Source organism: Prunus dulcis, chromosome 3 (genome assembly GCF_902201215.1).
Source record: "Prunus dulcis chromosome 3, ALMONDv2, whole genome shotgun sequence".
Lineage (NCBI taxonomy): Eukaryota > Viridiplantae > Streptophyta > Magnoliopsida > Rosales > Rosaceae > Prunus > Prunus dulcis.
In genome coordinates this window covers 14,536,187-14,553,721 of record NC_047652.1, presented here as the reverse complement: position 1 = coordinate 14,553,721, position 17,535 = coordinate 14,536,187, and the positions used below count along the sequence as shown (strand labels likewise).

The 17,535-nt window shown below is 37.8% G+C and overlaps 3 protein-coding genes and 1 non-coding gene across 4 annotated transcripts; 1 reads left to right on the top strand and 3 right to left on the bottom strand.

The window, feature by feature from the left end:
- Positions 1–1,206: 1,206 nt before the first annotated feature.
- On the bottom strand, positions 1,207–3,638 carry LOC117623189 (expansin-B3-like). Its single transcript, XM_034354076.1, has 4 exons — positions 3,322–3,638; positions 2,717–3,017; positions 2,378–2,507; positions 1,207–1,755 (listed from the first exon to the last, which is right to left on the bottom strand). The coding sequence occupies exons 1-4, from the start codon at positions 3,491–3,493 to the stop codon at positions 1,558–1,560; spliced, it is 801 nt and encodes a 266-aa protein (XP_034209967.1). The 5' UTR covers positions 3,494–3,638; the 3' UTR covers positions 1,207–1,557.
- Positions 3,639–9,194: 5,556 nt separating this feature from the next.
- LOC117623461 (tetraspanin-19) lies at positions 9,195–14,808 on the bottom strand. Its single transcript, XM_034354454.1, has 6 exons — positions 14,442–14,808; positions 12,471–12,570; positions 12,277–12,357; positions 12,060–12,164; positions 9,868–10,056; positions 9,195–9,497 (listed from the first exon to the last, which is right to left on the bottom strand). Exons 1-6 carry the CDS (start codon positions 14,609–14,611, stop codon positions 9,486–9,488), a joined length of 657 nt encoding a protein of 218 aa, XP_034210345.1. The 5' UTR covers positions 14,612–14,808; the 3' UTR covers positions 9,195–9,485.
- Positions 14,809–14,892: 84 nt separating this feature from the next.
- On the top strand, positions 14,893–14,965 carry TRNAV-UAC. The gene has a single exon. It is a non-coding gene; the product is annotated as a tRNA-Val (tRNA).
- A 189-nt stretch (positions 14,966–15,154) lies between these two features.
- Positions 15,155–16,788, bottom strand: LOC117622708 (putative [ribosomal protein S18]-alanine N-acetyltransferase). The gene is made up of 2 exons (XM_034353472.1): positions 16,229–16,788; positions 15,155–15,678 (listed from the first exon to the last, which is right to left on the bottom strand). The coding sequence occupies exons 1-2, from the start codon at positions 16,470–16,472 to the stop codon at positions 15,446–15,448; spliced, it is 477 nt and encodes a 158-aa protein (XP_034209363.1). The 5' UTR covers positions 16,473–16,788; the 3' UTR covers positions 15,155–15,445.
- Between the last annotated feature and the right edge of the window lie 747 nt (positions 16,789–17,535).

The window sequence follows — 17,535 nt, the reverse complement described above, 5'->3', positions numbered from 1 at the left end:
TGGGCCTTGTTACCCTTAAAGCACCATCCATCATAAAAGTCAGAGATGGACTCGAGATTTCAAAATGGGATGAGCTAAATTCACCTTACGTGAAGGGGAAGGGGTTACATGTGAAGTAGTATTATGGATAGACTTGTGTCACGGGATGACTTTTTCGGAGTCTTCCTTCCGTGCGGCCTTAGACTTGATCGCCTCTCGAACAAGCTAAGTCAGCCTCCTTCCTACAATATAAGATCGAAACAAGCAAAGAACACTTGCAAGAGCAAGAGAACACTCAAGAACACAATAAGAACACTCAAGAATGTTTGGGAGAATATATGCTTGTATTGCTACTCAATGCTTTACAAGTTGTGAGGTGAGGATTCACAATGTGACATCCTCCTTATATACATTTCCTATCTCACCTACCACCATAATGGGTGGCTAAGATTCAATCTCACCTAACATGTTGGGTGGCTAAGATTCAATCTCACCTAACATGTTGGTGGCTAAGATTCAATCTCACCTAATACCATCCACCTACTACGGTACAACGAATCTGGACATAGGGGTTAAGAGGTCCAACATGATCAATCCAACGGGTTGGGCCTTGAATTGGGTCTTGAACATGCGGGCCGTGACACTTGGGTGGGTTGTATTAGAAATTTTGGACTTAAAAAAAAAAAAAAAAAAAAAAAAAAACCCCGGCTGTGCTAGGAGGATTACACGCTCAAATACCATTAAAACTGACACTTCATGCATCCGTTTCAATAACCACATGTTGGCGAAATAAGTTTCTAATGTAGTCTTTTTATTCAATAATATATTAAATGTGTATCAAACGTGGAAGATATGGCACGCATATAATACGTGCATTTAATTCCGATCTCTTGGACTATAAGGGTTCAATAGATTTGTGGTCACTCACCGTTAGATGTAAATTCAACGATTCACTCACTCTTGCACTCATTTTAAGAAACTTTTTAAAACTGTGGTCCAAGAGATCGAGTTTGAGTTTAAGAAAACTTGTCATTTACATTATATTTGTAAAAATATATATTCATACATATATAATACGAATATTTAATATGTTCGTACATGTTTATATAATACGAATATTATAACTAGATTTCGATTAAATTATTTCAAAGGATGACGTGCAAATTATTAAACACTGCAGAAGGTCCCAGAATCCAGTACTTGTGCGCAGTGCGCAGATTGAACACATTAGACAGCAATCCAACGGTTTAGATTCATTAAAAACCCATTGGGCCCACAACTTACATAGCATTAGTGAAGCAAAGTACACACGCTCTCTCTCCTTTTGGAGAGGGCTACACCTCATCAGTAGTGCACATCTACAAACAAAACCAGTTGAACAGTACAAAGTAGAAAAAGAAAAAACGAAAGAGCATTGGATGCCATTATAATTAGTGCAATCCAACGGCTACTTTTGGGTCATGGGGACAAGCCCTTTTCTGTGGGACTAGAAAGTGCTTACTTAAAAAAAGTGCTTCTACATCTTGACCTCTTTGTCCAAGACCACACCTCTGCGAAAGTGCTGTTGCCATTAGTTAGCTAGGAGTGGAAATTTAGGCGAGAAGTGTAAGTGGCTTTTGGAGACCAATTGCTTGGAATCACATCTCTGGCAGAGAGAGTTTTGGCTGTTGAGAGCGTCGTTATCTTCACTGAGAAAGGCCCGTTTAAGGGTCCTCCATTTATGCACCAATTAGCACCCCATACATGGTTCATCTGTATCCACTCACTAGAACTTGCCTGCCACATAAAATTTTAATTTCGTAAACAAACATTATAAATAAGTAAGGAAATTATACTTCACCAATTTATTCATCAAGGGAAACCATCTTTGCCTTTTTGTTGATTTGTCATGCACAGAATATATTGATATGAATCTTTTGATTTATGGAAAGTAAGAGAGACGAATATTGTATGTCTACTTTATCATCAACAAATCTTAGATCTAGTGAAAGTTTGTATATCAACTTCATTGGACGAGAACTCAAGTTCGACTGACATAGATGCGAGAATAATGTATATATGCAACACGGTTCGAGATCTAGTTGTGACTAGTCCTATTAGGTACAATAATGTAGTTCAAGGGAATAAAAAAGATTTTAAAAAAAATCTAGTGTCACTGTGGGCATAAAGGTTAATCTTAAAAGAAAGTTATTGGTAGAAAATGAGAATCGGAAAAGAAAAAGGACGGAAATGCTTTTCTCAGTTTCTTTCAAGTCTTGGCGTGACATAATTTTTCCGTTGACAATAATTATTTAACGTGAAGTACAATTCATAAAATTCACTAATGACAATCATCAACAAATTTCAAACATAACAACATATATAAAAAGGAGAAGGAGAAATATATAGGTATACGTACTGGTCTTATATGCATTGATCCAACGTCTCCATCTCCATCCTCAAACTCTACCAGAAGGGATAGCCAAAAATTCGTTGAACCTTCATTTACATGGAAGGCCACCTGCCTCCCTGGATATTTACATGGTGTCCTGTGGATACAAACAAATCCAAATTTACAACATTTGTATAAATAAATAAATAAAAACAAAAGAGCCAATTCCAAATGATAATAAAGAAAATTAATTAGAGCCAATTCCAAAAGATAATAAAGAAAATTAATTAACAAATAAACAAAAGGTTCCAAAAAAGAAACTGAAAAAGACCGTTAAAGCCAAAAAAGATGGCAGTTCGTACACACCGTCGGTAAAGGACTGAGAGTTCGCCTCGGTTTCTGAGCAAGCCACCTTCACCGGCCACAGCCATGCGTCCGAAGGCGGCGCCGCTGAGATCGAATTGGGTCCTATCCTTGGAGCAACCGGGGCACTCGTCCGTCACGATTATCGTCACCGCTCTTCTCGAGCATATGCTCTTGTCCAGGCACTTCACTTTGTAGCACGCCCCGCACCCCTCGCCGTTCTTGAACAGCACCGGGTTCACTGCTCCCACCCTCGCCCTCAACGGCTTCACGTCCACCATCGACCCGTACCCACATGCTCCGCCTACCAAAATTACGTGGCCAGCGCAATTAGTATACGAACAAAACTATTTGTACCATTTTAACTGACTATATATTAAAATGTAGCATCTTTTATAATAAATGTAATTTCACTTCAATTAGAAAGCTCTCGCATAATTAATAAATAAAATAAAATTATTTGTACCATCTCAATTAATTATGTGACTATGTGACGTATTATTATTTCTGTAGATAATTAATTGAGATGGTACAATTAGCAATTCTAGCGGTCCAAATAAGCTGCATTGTGTGCTAAAACCAAATGGGGTCTATGGGTAGGCGCTTACCGTCGCTGCCGTCTCCTTCGGGGCTGCCGTACCAGGTGGCGATGGCTGGGAGCCATACCGTGTGCGTCCCCACCGGGTGCTGAACTTGAGCGGAGGCGACAAGCCGCCCCAAACAATTGGCCACCAGGAGGACCAGCAGAAGCCCAGAGCCATGACGGAGGAGGAGCTGCATTGTGCGCTGAGCTTGAGTGGGTCTTGTCGGCTGCGTCACCAACTTCAAACTGGTTTTGGTCAACAGTGAACCCAAAGCTCTGCCGACAGTTATGAACTGTTTTCAAGGCGTAGAGGGGTTTTGGGTCTCTTGGTCTATGGGTTGCTCTTTATAAAGGAATAGGATATTAGCATAAGCTGCAAAAGCTGCCACAGAAAAAAGGCTTTAATAATTTCATTGACCGTGTGGCCCATGGACTTTGGTATTATTTGCGGGACATGCCACTGCATCTGGGGCCCACCGGCGGTTAAGGCGTTAACTCCGCCCTGACTGTTCCTCCACGTGTCTGCTGTGCATTGAGTAGGGACGAGGGTGTTTTGGTCGCGGAAATTGGACCGTTAAACTTTTTTCTTCTCGTAAGTTATGTGCTAAACCTCTTTCTTTATCATTTGATTGTTTTGGTAAACAGTGTGCCGTTAAACTTTAGCACGTGGAGGGGCAGTGGCGAAACTAATGTTGGCGCGGCAAGTGTAGCCAGGAACGACGCCGCTTCGGAAATTATGCAGCAGTGTGAACAAGGGCCGACACATTCTACGCTTCTACTCCTAGATATCAGAGTTGCTGCTGGCAGTTATTGCTGACTCGTAGTGAACTCATACCATATAGAAGAGTAAATTGTAACGTCACATTTATAGTGTGTTGAGGTACATTTTATTTTAAAATATATGTTTCCACATAAATGAAATCAATTGATGTAGTACATACATATCTATCATTTCATTCTACAATCACTTTCTCATGTGATGGTGAACCATATTAACTTTAGAGTAGTACGATAGACACCAATTTATTACACTAACTTTTATGATAACTTGAATTTTATTTTATTGTGTAGTTTCACTCAGTCCTCGATGAAATTGAATGCACAATGTGTGGCGAATCTTTTCAATGAGATGCTCTAACTATGGTAGTAGATATGGGTGTCATTTTCATGAGGCCAAACACTTTTTGGGATGTCTTGAGGAGGTCTCATTAGTGTTGATTTCATCTGGTTTGATTATGCTCCTCGTTGATTGGGAGCCATCCCGATTGATGATTTGAATGTTGCCAATCTCTTTGATTAACAATATCAATTTGATTTTCTATTTAAATAAAATTGTCACATCAGTTAATAATAATAATAAAAATTGTAGTAAATTCACGTCTTTATTAAAAGAAATTGAATACATAACTTTCGATACACAAATTATTGTTCTTAACCAGTTAAATTACAGATGAATTGAACTTTTTAGTTACCTTGAGTTGAAACTATATACCTTTAACTTGAAGTGATTGCTAAATGTACGATGCCCTCCTCTCCGTCCAAAATGTTTGTGTGAATTGGGTTGGCGTTTGAGGACTTTCAATTGGAGCACAATTATGGTTTCTGTGAAGAAAAACAATAATAATTCCCCTTTTGCTGATAAGTCTTCATCACAAGGATGTCTTGGCTATTTTATTATTTTCGTTAATAAATGTGTGGCCCAAGGAGGCAAAATTTTGTCTGGTCCATTAATAAAATTTGTACCCTATCAATCCTACCGAATGGAGACAAAGTTATAGCTAGTGGATAGACCTCTAATCAATTTAAAAACATGACAAAAACTTACAAGAAAGTTGGAACAAACACACATGCAAATAGCAATTTCATTGTCTTGTTTCATATTTTCAAATCACTTAAAAGCTAAAATTACTGTTTCCATTGATGGTGGATGGTGTTATTGCCTTGCCTCCCCCACTCCACTGAAATTTCTAGCCAATATGCATGTAATCTCGTGGATGAAGTTGCATCCATTCAACCAAGGAGTTCCTATTCATAATTAATTAATTAATTAGGGTTTTGTTTGTTTAATTGTTTTCTAGCACTTGATTCTGTGTGATTGATCCAAAGGAACAAAACACCTCAAAAACAAGAAAAATGCTGCTTACCAAATTAGAAGGAAAATATCCACAACCGATTTCAAACAAAGATTGTTTAAACCTCTCTATGAGTCTTAACAAATGCGAAAGGTGGCCCATGTTTGTTACGTTTTTCAATTGTCAATAAAATCACTAATTAGTAAATGACTACATATCAACTTGTCACGTGGCCAAGATATGGAATATATTTGTTTTATAAGATTATTCAGAACTCAATTTCGTCCTATGTATAGCTACTAGTATAATTGCGTGACATTCTGTTCTTTCATATCTCATTACGATGCTCATAATTGATCCAAGCTTTTCTCTCAGGATACTATAACACGTCTTTATGATAGTCGCACTTCAGATTATAGACTCTCTTATACCAATTCAAGTTCTCTATAAGTGACTCTCAAAAGGCTTTGAATGAATTAGATTGTGTGTGTAATAACCCAAAACAAAATATCCCAAATTAATTATTAATTTATTCTAGAAGAAAGACGATTTTGCCCTCACATTATTTAATTGGGAAAAAGTTGACTTTTTGACCGAGAAGGAATTTGACACTTCCACTTACGCCATTGCGTAGAGCACGACGAAACGAGTCCATAGACACGGAGTGGACTCGAATCGGAGTTGTAACGAAGAAAATACGGTCAAAATACCGTGAAGGGCAAAACGGTAATTTGGACAAAAAATAAGATTTTTATCTCTTCTCTCTCTCTCTTCCCCTTCAGTTTCTCTCTCCTCTCTCTCTCTCTCTCCTCCCTCCCGCACGACGCATCCGCGCCCTCTTCCCTTCCGATCAACGCAGCCGTCGCCACAGTCCATCCCGACCTACGGCACCGGTACCGACGGAACCGCCTCGCCCTCGCCGTCATAACCCGACCGGTCTCCACCCTTGCGCCGACCGGAGCTCGCTGGAAAACCCAAAAATCCGATCGGTTTTACCCAATTTTCAAACCTCTCGTTCTCCTTCAATTCTCAACCAAATCATTTGAGTAAGGTATGGATTCTCACCTATTTTTCGTGCTCTAGCTGATGGTTGGATAGGTTTTCATCGATTTTAGCTGTAGATCGCTCAATTTTCAACTTAAAATTTGGCCGAGTTTCGGACTCCTTGATCGGCCGTTTCCGGCCACTTTTTGGGGTATTTCCAAGAACAAAAGTGACTCTCTTATAACACGTCTTTATGATAGTTGCACTTCAGATTATAGACTCTCTTATACCGATTCAAGTTCTCTATAAGTGACTCTCAAAAGGCTTTGAATGAATTAGATTGTGTGAATGAGTGATATGTGGCTTTTATATGAAAAGTATGTCTATTCTCGACGAGTCAAAAGTTGTATCGTTTCACTTTAAATTGAACAAACACAGCTTATTATTTTGAACAGTCACACCAATTAAACACCATTTCCATTCAATTCAAGCAAAATTTTCCTTGTCTAGCTAGTAACTACAAATGATATGGAGCTAGAGCTTAACCATAGGTAACAATTCGCAGCATTTTCTTCATCTGCAGTTCAAAAGTCGTGCCGAGCAGGATCCTGTCAAGCATCAGTACGTGTTGGGTGATGCCCAGACCCAACAATAGATAACATTCTTATTATTATTCAAACATCCTTGATTATCGGTAACTGAGAAGTTAATTAGGACTAACCATTACAAAATCACATCTTTGTAATATTATAAAGCTTAAACACAACGCATCGAACAAATGAAGAGTTAGCTAGGTGCTCTAAAAAGAAGATTTTCTTCAGCTTTTTTTAGCATTCTTTGACCAACCATACAGAATTAATCTAAACAAACAAATATAATCATATAAAAATACTATAAAAAGTCGGTTTTTTTCATTAATACTATAACTTCTTTTCATTTGTAACGTGGAGCGCTTGCATAGTTGGTTGAGTTCTTTCATCGTATAAGTTCGAAATTGTCAAACACCCAATAAATATTTGTGTGTAAACCTTCATTTCCTAATCGTTTGTGCTAAAAAATGGAAAGAATTTAATACAAATTACTAAGATTAATAAATAATTAAAGGCCCTCTCAAAAGACAAAAAATAATTAAAGGCAAGCACGATGCATTTCCTAGCTAATGGTGCCCCTTAAAATTTATTATAAAAAGAGTGTGCGTTTGTTGATTCTGTTTTATCAAGTACGACTTTCTGGTAGTTAAAGTTGCAACTGTAGAAGAAGGTACTTTGTGAATCCATTCAGCAAAACCCACAAAATCTGCCCCAATTATTATTTATTTAATGATTAAATCTGACACAAAAAAACCCAACCCAGTTTTTATATTCAAGAACACGGCTTGGGTGCATGTCCTTAGAATGAGTAGCTGCATCATGTTTTCTCCAAAGGCAAATTGAAAGAGAGAACCTCTTTTAATAAAAATTACTTTACTTTTTCCCCCCTTTATCTTTTCCTCTTTTTGTGTTGTGGGTTATGACTTCAAGCTGAGGGTGCTTTAAGGGTTGTACATATGAGCTTAATCTTAGGAGAAACACTTGTGTAAAATGGAGATAACACTATTTTGTTATTTTCAGTTAATTGCGTCATGTCATACGTGATAATTTTTTTATGTGACAATATGTGATGGTTGAGTATAATGAAACAGTACTATCCCCGTTTCATACAAATTTGTCTGCAATGCTAGGCTGTATTAAGGGTTGAATTTCTTTGTTCATCAGTTGTTGCCACATGCCTCTTTACAAAAGCAAAGTTTTCTTGACACGTACAAAGTCATCAAAAGCACCAAAAAAGAGAGGAAAAAAAATGCCCACGTATCAAAATGTGATTTGCCTATGAGATTGACTTGTGATTTGCCAGTATGCAAAATATACTTTCACAATGTACATGGGAGGCAACATGCACATATTCTTGAGGAAGTTGTGCATGTGGTTTGCAAGTTCATTTAACTGTTAGTTGTGCATATCATCAAAGAAATGGATCAAAACATGGAGAATGTTAGAATAATACTTTTAAAATTTGTGAGCAATTATTCAATCCGGTAAGATTTTATATAAGCTGTGTATAATTTATTAGAGGAAATTATATAATGCAACAATGATAGGCATGTGGAACAATCTTGCAGGAATACCAGACTAAGAAGTGTTTAATTAATGGTGAAATTGTAAACTAATCGTTATTCTTCTTAAAGTCAAATACCATTGCCGTAGCTCGAGTTACTAGCTCAACATATGCAACAGGGAAGAATGCTAGCTTAGAATCCGGTACTAAACCCTTAAAGGAGATCATGTCATAAACTAGGGAGAGAAGGAACGTACAAAAATGACGAGATCATTCCTTATAAACTAGGGAAAAAGAAGGAACGTACAAAAATGAAAAGTTGTGAGGCCGAAATGCGGTGAGGACGTGCTTTAAGCTTGCATAAAAAGTCAGTGCCTTCTAAATTCGAAATATCAAAGAGTACATATGTTGCCGACATTGCAACCTGTAATGATGAAAGAACACACAAACTAGACAATGCTGTATCAGAAAGTTGCTGAAGATTTAATATCCACACCATTCATGTCGATTATCTTAAAACTTATCTGGAGACTAGAAGGCATCCTTACACCTGTAATAATGATGTTGCTCACAGAATGATTCAAATGGATAAGTAAACTAATGACCAGAAAATCATGCACAAGTACTTGCAAAGCCAACTGCCACTCCTCATGTTCCTTCAGTGAAATGGACAAAAAGGGAAAAAAAGAGAGAGAAAAAACCATTTCTAATCCTGCATTTGGGGATGTTTGCACATGAAACATGCATAAGTTGACAAAATAATTGAATAGAGGTTTCAAGTAAAATAATCAATGTATTATGCATCGCTAACATTCTAAAGCACAAATGCAACGATGATTTAATGTCAATTTCATGAGGTTCAGGTATATGATAAGAGAGTTTAAGGTATGTACATGTTTCTATTCCTAATTCCACCCTCTGTCTGTTCGAAGTGTATGAACGTAAACCTTCAATGCTCAATCAGCCAACAGATATCCGATGACAACCCTCTTATTGCGCCTCTGCACATCCATCCACAACAGGTTCCAAATGCAAAGATTTACCTGGTTGCCTGATTTACAAAAGGGGAAACAGAAGGAATGAGTAACGAAAAATCATATAATTGTAGTGACAACCCAACTTAGCAACCAAAACCTATGACAGCTCACCTCACACCCTGCTCCTCTCCACTTGCAAGTCACTTGAAAGATGCTAGCGATCCAATCAGTAAGAGATTGAGTGCTAGCCATCCAAATGGAGAGGAGATTATTCTTAATTACTCCAGTGAAAAGAGTAATAAAGACTGACGCACAAGAATAAGAATAAGAAAAGGTATGAACAAAGTTTGGAATTAGAGAAAACTCATCAAGACCTTTGATTTAATGAGATAAATATTCCCTAAATATTGCACACGACCCATTAAAAGAATCAAACATTGCTACCTTGTCATTGATCCTTATGTTCCATGCATCATTTTTGGACCCATATACAGGGTCACCAATGACATAAGGAAGTGGGAGAACAGCATTCTTCAGGAGCGGAACTCTCTCAGGAACGTACTCATCATCACTATCATAATACTGATGTGGCCCAAGAGCTTTGAGTATCATTGCCAATAACAAAGACAGTCCCTGCAAAAGAAGACAAATGAACGGTCAACAGAAAGAGAACAGAAACGAAGGAAAGGAATAGCCATGAGCTGCAAACCAGAAAGCCCCTCACATTGAGCAATTATTCATCATAGACAACGCTAACAATGAAGTAATAAAATCATAGAACAAGGCAAATCTTAAGAAAGCAATTGAAGTTCTGCAGGAGGGCATGGATCATAGGCAACAAACACCAGTAAAGCAACAAACTTTCGAAACTGTTCAGAGCCTTTTAGTATTCCTCATGAGATTTTGGCTTTTACATTTCCCATGTCAGATTATTATTTTTCCTACACACACATATTCTATGTTTTAATTGTTAGTGGTATGGTATGCAATAAAGTCAAAGTTTACATGGTACCAAGGCAAATTGATCCTCTCTTTATTTCAACTTAACTATACTTGTTCTTTGAAAATTGTATTTTCTTTCTCAGCAATTCTGTCACATCTCTCGGGGTTTCATACATTAGTGTACTCGCTCTGGTACAGTACTGGTTTTCCAATTTCTTCTTGATAAAAAGTTCAGGTCAACACGATGTCTCTGTAGAAGTTACGCATACTAGGGTTCTATGGGAAAATATAGATGGGATACGTATCTGGAGTTGTGAGAGTTCCCACTGAACTATGACAGAGAATAAAGCACGGTTAATGGCTAATTTATACAACCCACTTAAATTGTCTACTGGAATACAATTGGCTAAGTTTTCTACAGACAAAGAAATACGGGATCACTTGGCAAGGTTGTATGGGTAGACAAATTTGCCAAAAGCTATCAATAGGAGACAGTTATTAGGACTGCTAAACAAGGAGACATATATTCCAGAGTTTTATACTATTATCATTGCATTTTGGATCAACCAACAGTCACTGAACCTGCAAGGCTTAGTTTCAAGGAGCCCTATTGCACTCCAATAAAATAGCAAAGAATGGCTAATTTTGTGGCACTTTAGGACGAATTGAGGGACCATGTGATTACATTCTTGACCCTCACCTGATCCCTCTAGTTGATTATGGGGTCAAAGAGCAATTGGGAAAGGAAGCTTGCCTTGAGTCCATTGAAACAAAAGGACTATTTCCAACAAAGGTCAATATATGAACCTAGTGGCAGTGTAAAATTTACATGCGTTTGGGGACTTTGAGGGTCCTTATGGTGATTAAGATTTTGAATAAAGGAGGAATGGAAGGCTTTGGTTTTTATAATTTCAAGGTTTACTGGCTGATATTGAATACTTGGACAAACCAATAAGTTTGTTGAAGTGAAAGTTTTGTTTACTGGTAGATTATGAGAAGGAAAAAGCTTATATTTTTGCAGAATTTGGTGTTGAAAAAAGGATGATACCAATGTCTCTGGTTGTAGTGAATTAGCTGATGAACCGTGCAAATCATTCTCCAATGTTTCTGGTAGAAGTTTGGGGACTTGTAGAGTTGACTATCCAATCTTGTGTCTGTAGGCAATATCAAACACTAGAGTCTAGTTCCGAGAGAGAGAGAGAGAGAGAGAGAGAGAGAGAGAGAGAGAGAGAGAGATGGGAGGAAATTGTTATCTTATCTTTTATTTTTAAGTTTCAAGTCAATATAGTACAGGGTTCACTAACAACTAAACCTTTGAAAACATTGCACTCGGCACGTAACCTTTTTGATGGCAAATATAACAGATTTCAAGGAAAGGATCATTTTAACAGTCAAAACGGAACTGCACGGGCAATATGATTCAAATTGAAAGTCAAGGAGTAAAGAAATAGGCCAAAGCTCAAGGGGCATTGGGGTAACTGACCCTGCAATATATTTTAAACTCTTGACTGTTTCTGCCAGTCTTGGGAAGACAGATTAATTGAGACTCAATGAACATATAACTTTTCATTTCCTTAAAAGGATGCCACAAAGTTGCAAACACACACACACACACACACACACACACACATGCATCGCACAGAGAGAGAGAGAGAGAGAGAGAGAGAGAGAGAGAGAGAGAGAGAGAGAGAGACCTGCACACACACAATTGACAAGCCAACCCATTTGCAGATATCAAAGTTCAACCTTACAAATTCTTTGAATTGATCAAATCTCCCAGTTGGATCATCTGGAAAGTCCTGGTTACAAATTGAAATTATTAGCAAACAGCTAAATAAACAGCCAATACACTTCATTCTAAGTCATTAACTGGTTAAACAAAAGTAACTAGACTGGTCTTTGAATATATACCTCTTCCCAGTCATGGTTTAGAAATATGTCAGCTGCCACTCCAGCTTCAAGCATGAGGAATAAGAAGACAAACACCATGTACTGTAAGCAGATAAGGTAAAATACAGACATTTGTATCAAATACTTTTATGAAGAAAATAGTAAAACAATTGAAGCCCCATGGAACTGGACTATATGTCTAAAATAAAATTTACCGAATAAAGGCAACAACCATTTGCAGTGTCTGCAGCAATATGACCTGAGCATGTGATCACACAAAGGGTGATCCCAATGCCAAGAATAGAGTATATAAACCTGCAATTCATGCCACAAAAGTAGTTCTAAAATCAGCATTGAGAAAAAAATAATTATGTGAAATCTTTAGAAAATAAAAACTTAATACATCACAGAAAGTCGTGAATACCAAAAAGAAAAGATTCTTAATCCAGTACACAACCTTCATGCCCAAATATGCAACGACGAGGGCAAGTAGTCAAAATCAAAATTACTCCATCTAACAAACCAAAAACAAATGGACATGAAACCCTTTACACCAAAATCAACTGCTATAAATGACTAAATCACTAAGGAAAAACCAAATTAATTTGAATTTTAGTTCATTTTTTCTTTCTTTATAAGATAATAATTAAAGCCGAGGAGATTATCTCAGGCCTCTTTTGTTTTTGTGCTTCTGCATTGCATACGAACACAAACCTGTTCTTACAATAAATTGGTAATGAAACACAAGTTTTCACTTCTCAAGGATTTAATTTGTTCTTGTCTTCTTGCTGCTTCCTGGTGTGAAATGGGGAAAAGGTAAGACTCTGGGAGGATATAATTGGATGGAGGAAACTCCTTTATTCATCTCTGTTCCTCTTAGTTTTAGACTTTAGACTTTTGAAAATGTTTCTATCGCTAATACATGTGCAAATCCTTTTTTTCCATTGGAATGGGTTTTGCAAAAATCTAAGTGACTCTGAGGCTGCGGAACTTTTCTGTTCACTCTCTTTGTTAGATTATAGTCCCTTAATGCTGTCTAGACTCGATAAGGGGATCTGGAGGTTGGATTCATAACGAGTCTTTTCATATAAGTCCTTTGCAGGCATATTGTATTACAACTCATGGTTTTTTTCATTTGTACACATCTTCTATGATTTGGCAGGCTACACTCATCTTTTTTTTTTTTTTCTTAATTTCCACCTTATGCTTGCCCTTCTGCCTTCTTGTTTCTTCACTTTCCCATTGCATTAAATTTAGGGTGAGGATTGTTGAGGGAAGCTAATTTGAGTAGGGTTGTTCCAGGAAGTTGTGCTGCAGTTTTCTGTGACAAGTTCAAGGTTTTTAGGGTGTCAAGAAGGGAGAAGTTCTTTGGAGCTGTGGTGTGACAATAGTGTTTTGGATGGTGTAATTTAGAATGAAAGTGAAGGACTTTGACTGATTTCAGGGGATGATGTGGAATTTTTGTGGAACAAAGTTTCATTGTGGTCTTAGCTGTGTAGTCTTTTTAGTCTGATTAGTGTTGATGAATTTTGTTACCAATGTTAGACTTTAGATTGATTGTCAATGGACTCCTAGTCCTTGCATCTACTTTTTCTGAAACTCAGTAAAATTCTATGTTTCTTATTAAAACAGAAAGAACTAACTTCACTGAAGGAGCTTCTAAGGAGAGAGAGTTAAGGGCCATTGTTGAAAACCAAGACAACGAAAGGCATAAGCGTCCAAGTTTATTTTCCTTTCATCTTTCCACCTCCTAAGAAAATAATGCAAGAAAAAGGAAGGTCCCCATACTAAAAGGCAACCTTCAGTAGAATAAGGGAAATTGGCCCACATAAAGGAAGGTCCCCATACTTCAACGGCCATAACAGAACAGATGATCACAGCCCAAAGTACTTAACTTTTCAAGCAATATACACTTTCATCTCAAAAAAAACAAAAAACAAAAAAAAGACTTTGGCACTGATACAATGTCTAAGAAAATAAGAAAAAGAAAATTTGTGTACTTTTAAGTTGTTTCCATCTCGTAAATCAAAGATCCCTGGATAGATTTTTATACTTTTTTTCAGGTCCCAGACCATAGAATATCTACAACATCCACAACTTAAACTCCCAATTCCCTTATCTTTCCCACATTTTCTCAGGAAACAAACAGACCCACGATGGCAAATTGAAAAAGAAAATGAACATACCAAGGTATTGGATGATGATGAGAATGATCAAATGACAAGTGACCCATGTTTCTTTGCCAGGACCTAATCAACCACAAGGAGTACATGATCATGGCCAACCCAACCATCCCAATCACCGAGTTCACCAACTTGAGGATTGATTGTATGCAGCTCCTTACCACCCCGCCCATGCTTTCTCTCTGCCCACTACCCAAATTCACCAAAACAATTTACAGGGAACCCTAAATTGAAAATTGGAACCTAGGAACTATGCGCGCAAGAGGGTTTGTGGAAATAGGATGATCGTCATTTGCTTCGGTTTTGATGAGTTTAAGGTTTCCGAATTTTACGCTTTTCAAGGTGGATTCGTCTTGCAGTTACCCACTTCCATGAAAATTGTTATTTTTTTAATAATAAAACCAAGTATTATATATATATATATATATTAAAACCTCACATTTCTCAACAAGCGGGTGCTGTGGTGTAGTGGTTATCACGTCAGTTTTACACACTGAAGGTCCCCAGTTCGATCCTGGGCAGCATCATTACCTTTTTGCATAGAAAATATTATTTGTTATTTATTATTAGTTTTCATTACATTACTTTGTTCATTTTTAAAGCTGTGGGGAGCAAATTTGAGGACCACATAAACTAAAATTGGAACCGAAAGACGAAAATGCAACTCGGAATAATATTTTTCCCTTGCAAGGAAGTTAGTTAAGCTAATTTAGTTTGAAATGGTAATCAAATTGACTTATTGCAAAGTTAAGAGTGTTTAGCTCAATTCCTAATATGATAACTTACAAATCAAACTAAATTCTCTTTTCAAAACAAACACATTTGCTAACTAGTTCGTCTTCAAATTCCCATAATGTCCACATATTGCTGACGAGTGCCAGCCCTACTAAAACCAAAAGACAAAAAACTTGTTTCTAAAATTTCCCCACAAGTAAATATTGTTCCAGCAGCTTGTTTAAGCAAAAAATGAGAAAATGCATATCTTGGGACAAATTATGACCTCTATTTCACTGGCTGGCATCAAAATCCAAGTACATTCTATAGGCATTTCGATCGGAAGAGTAGTAACCTTCTATGAGGTTATCGATTTTGAAACCGAGTTTCTTGTAAAGATTCACGGCAGGAGTCCTCAAGGGATCAACGTGAAGCGTTATGCGCTGCACATTTCTGGTTCTGCATTTCTGAATGGCTGCTGTCAGCAGTGCCTCTCCATAGCCTTGCTTCCTACAAGCATCCCTCACTGCGGAAGAGAACACCCACATGCACAGAAGAAATCAATGTCTGCTGAATATGAGATGTAAAAATTTACCACTCTCTAACCGCAAAAACATCTGTGCAGCAACTTATCTCTAGATTTTATTTGGAGACTTTCATCAAATAGCTTCTGGGCATATTTAAAATTTCAGCAAGCTAAAATTGTGTCTACTAAATAAGCAGTGAAATCCAATAAGGAAGCATACCAAATTCGCTCCACTAATTAATTTCATGGTTACCTTAAAAAAAAAAAAAACGTAAATTCAGCATTTTGGACAATTCTATCACATTCAGCGAGAGCTTCATATTGATCATCTCATATCCACACAGAAATAAAACCAACCCACAAGGCATCAAAACCAACACAAATCAAAGAAGCCAAACTAGCAAAGAAAAATAAGCAAAAAAATCAGAGGTCTTTTGAACATGATATTTAAACCTTGGACTGTAAATGCTCAAAAATCGCATTTGAAGAAGAAATCGAAGAAAACTGATGTGTATGAAAATAGTTCAGGAAAGTAAATGGGTTTTCAAACCTGCGAGCTTTGTGATAGAAGCGGACAGGGAAGAAGGCCAGGAATACATGACATAGCCTGCAACTTCACCATCTACCTCCCTGTAAAGCAACCCACTGTTCTTCTTTCTCAGTTCTGCATCAAAGCTTCTAGCAAGAGATTCATGTTTGGGAAAGATCTTTCCCTCTAGCTTCACTATGTCTTCCACTACCGTGCCCCAGTTGGGAGAGTTTCTTTGGAGCTCCACAATGACCCCCGTTGCCATTGATGAAGAATTGGAGCTTGAGTGTTTGTATTCTTCTTGTTTCAACGGTTTATTTGGGTATCGCCATCTTATAGTTTAACTGTTCTGTTGTCTTAAATCCAATATATATGCATTGTGAACAAATTGCAACTAAAATATTGGGTTTTCTTTTGTTAGTACCATAATCAACCGAGCGCATTCGGTATTGGGAGACCAGCGCACATACAGACCAATAGACTACCGAAGAAAAGACACTTTTGGGAATCCCTAAACACCGATGACATCATCATAATCCCAGCTACCGAAGACACATTCCTCTGATGTGACAATTGCATGTCGAATGTGGTTGTCGAAACCCTCAACTACATAACCTAAGCTTTGGATACGTGTCGCCACCACGGGAATTTGTACAAAGTCCCACTTGCACATCGAAACTTTGTACAAATTCCCACTTGCACTTCTCCATAAAAGAGGAATAATGCCCAAGTAAAAGGGAGTAACTACTTTTCACCTTTACTGTTACTCTGCAAAAATTACTATGTACCTCACACTTGATGACTTAAGCATCGTAGAGCCTTCGGCAGATACCACATCGGTACCCAAAGTTTGACGATTGCTTCTTCCATCTTTCTTCTGCAGGATCGATTTGTGGTCGAAGGCCCTTCATTGCCTTAGGTCCTAACCCCCTAATCCTAATGAAGACCATACATTTCTTCTATCTAAGTTGACGCCCGATTTTGGGCGTCAACAATTTGGCACTGTCTGTGGGAATCGACTTTTGAATCCCACATCTCTACTAGTCTCGCTCGCTCCTTCGCCTATAATAAAACTAGTCATCTTTTCAATCCATCACATTCCATCATGCCGAGCGAAGCTAGTCTTGGCACTCAACATCACGCCTCTTAGTGGAATCGTCCAGAAGGAAACCTTCAATCGATGAGCATCTTCAGGCCAAAATGGAACGACTTCGTGCCGATGTTGCCAAAATGACGGAGAACTAAGACCACTTCAGCACCAAAAATGTCAAGTTGGAACATGATTGTTGAAACCTTGAAGCATAACTGGGAGAACACTCGCCATTAGT

Coding starts and splice junctions, on each gene's coding strand:
- LOC117623461 (XM_034354454.1), bottom strand. CDS start 14,611: ATGGGCGGGGTGGTAAGGAGCTGCATACAATCAATCCTCAAGTTGGTG. Junction 12,571..14,441: donor CATCATCATCCAATACCTTG/GTATGTTCATTT, acceptor CATGAATTGCAG/GTTTATATACTCTATTCTTG. Junction 10,057..12,059: donor TGTCAATTGTGTGTGTGCAG/GTCTCTCTCTCT, acceptor CTTCTTTTGCAG/GGACTGTCTTTGTTATTGGC.
- LOC117622708 (XM_034353472.1), bottom strand. CDS start 16,472: ATGGCAACGGGGGTCATTGTGGAGCTCCAAAGAAACTCTCCCAACTGG. Junction 15,679..16,228: donor TTCTATCACAAAGCTCGCAG/GTTTGAAAACCC, acceptor TCTCTTCCGCAG/TGAGGGATGCTTGTAGGAAG.
- LOC117623189 (XM_034354076.1), bottom strand. CDS start 3,493: ATGCAGCTCCTCCTCCGTCATGGCTCTGGGCTTCTGCTGGTCCTCCTG. Junction 2,508..2,716: donor CTCTCAGTCCTTTACCGACG/GTGTGTACGAAC, acceptor TTGTATCCACAG/GACACCATGTAAATATCCAG. Junction 1,756..2,377: donor GATCAATGCATATAAGACCA/GTACGTATACCT, acceptor TTTATGTGGCAG/GCAAGTTCTAGTGAGTGGAT.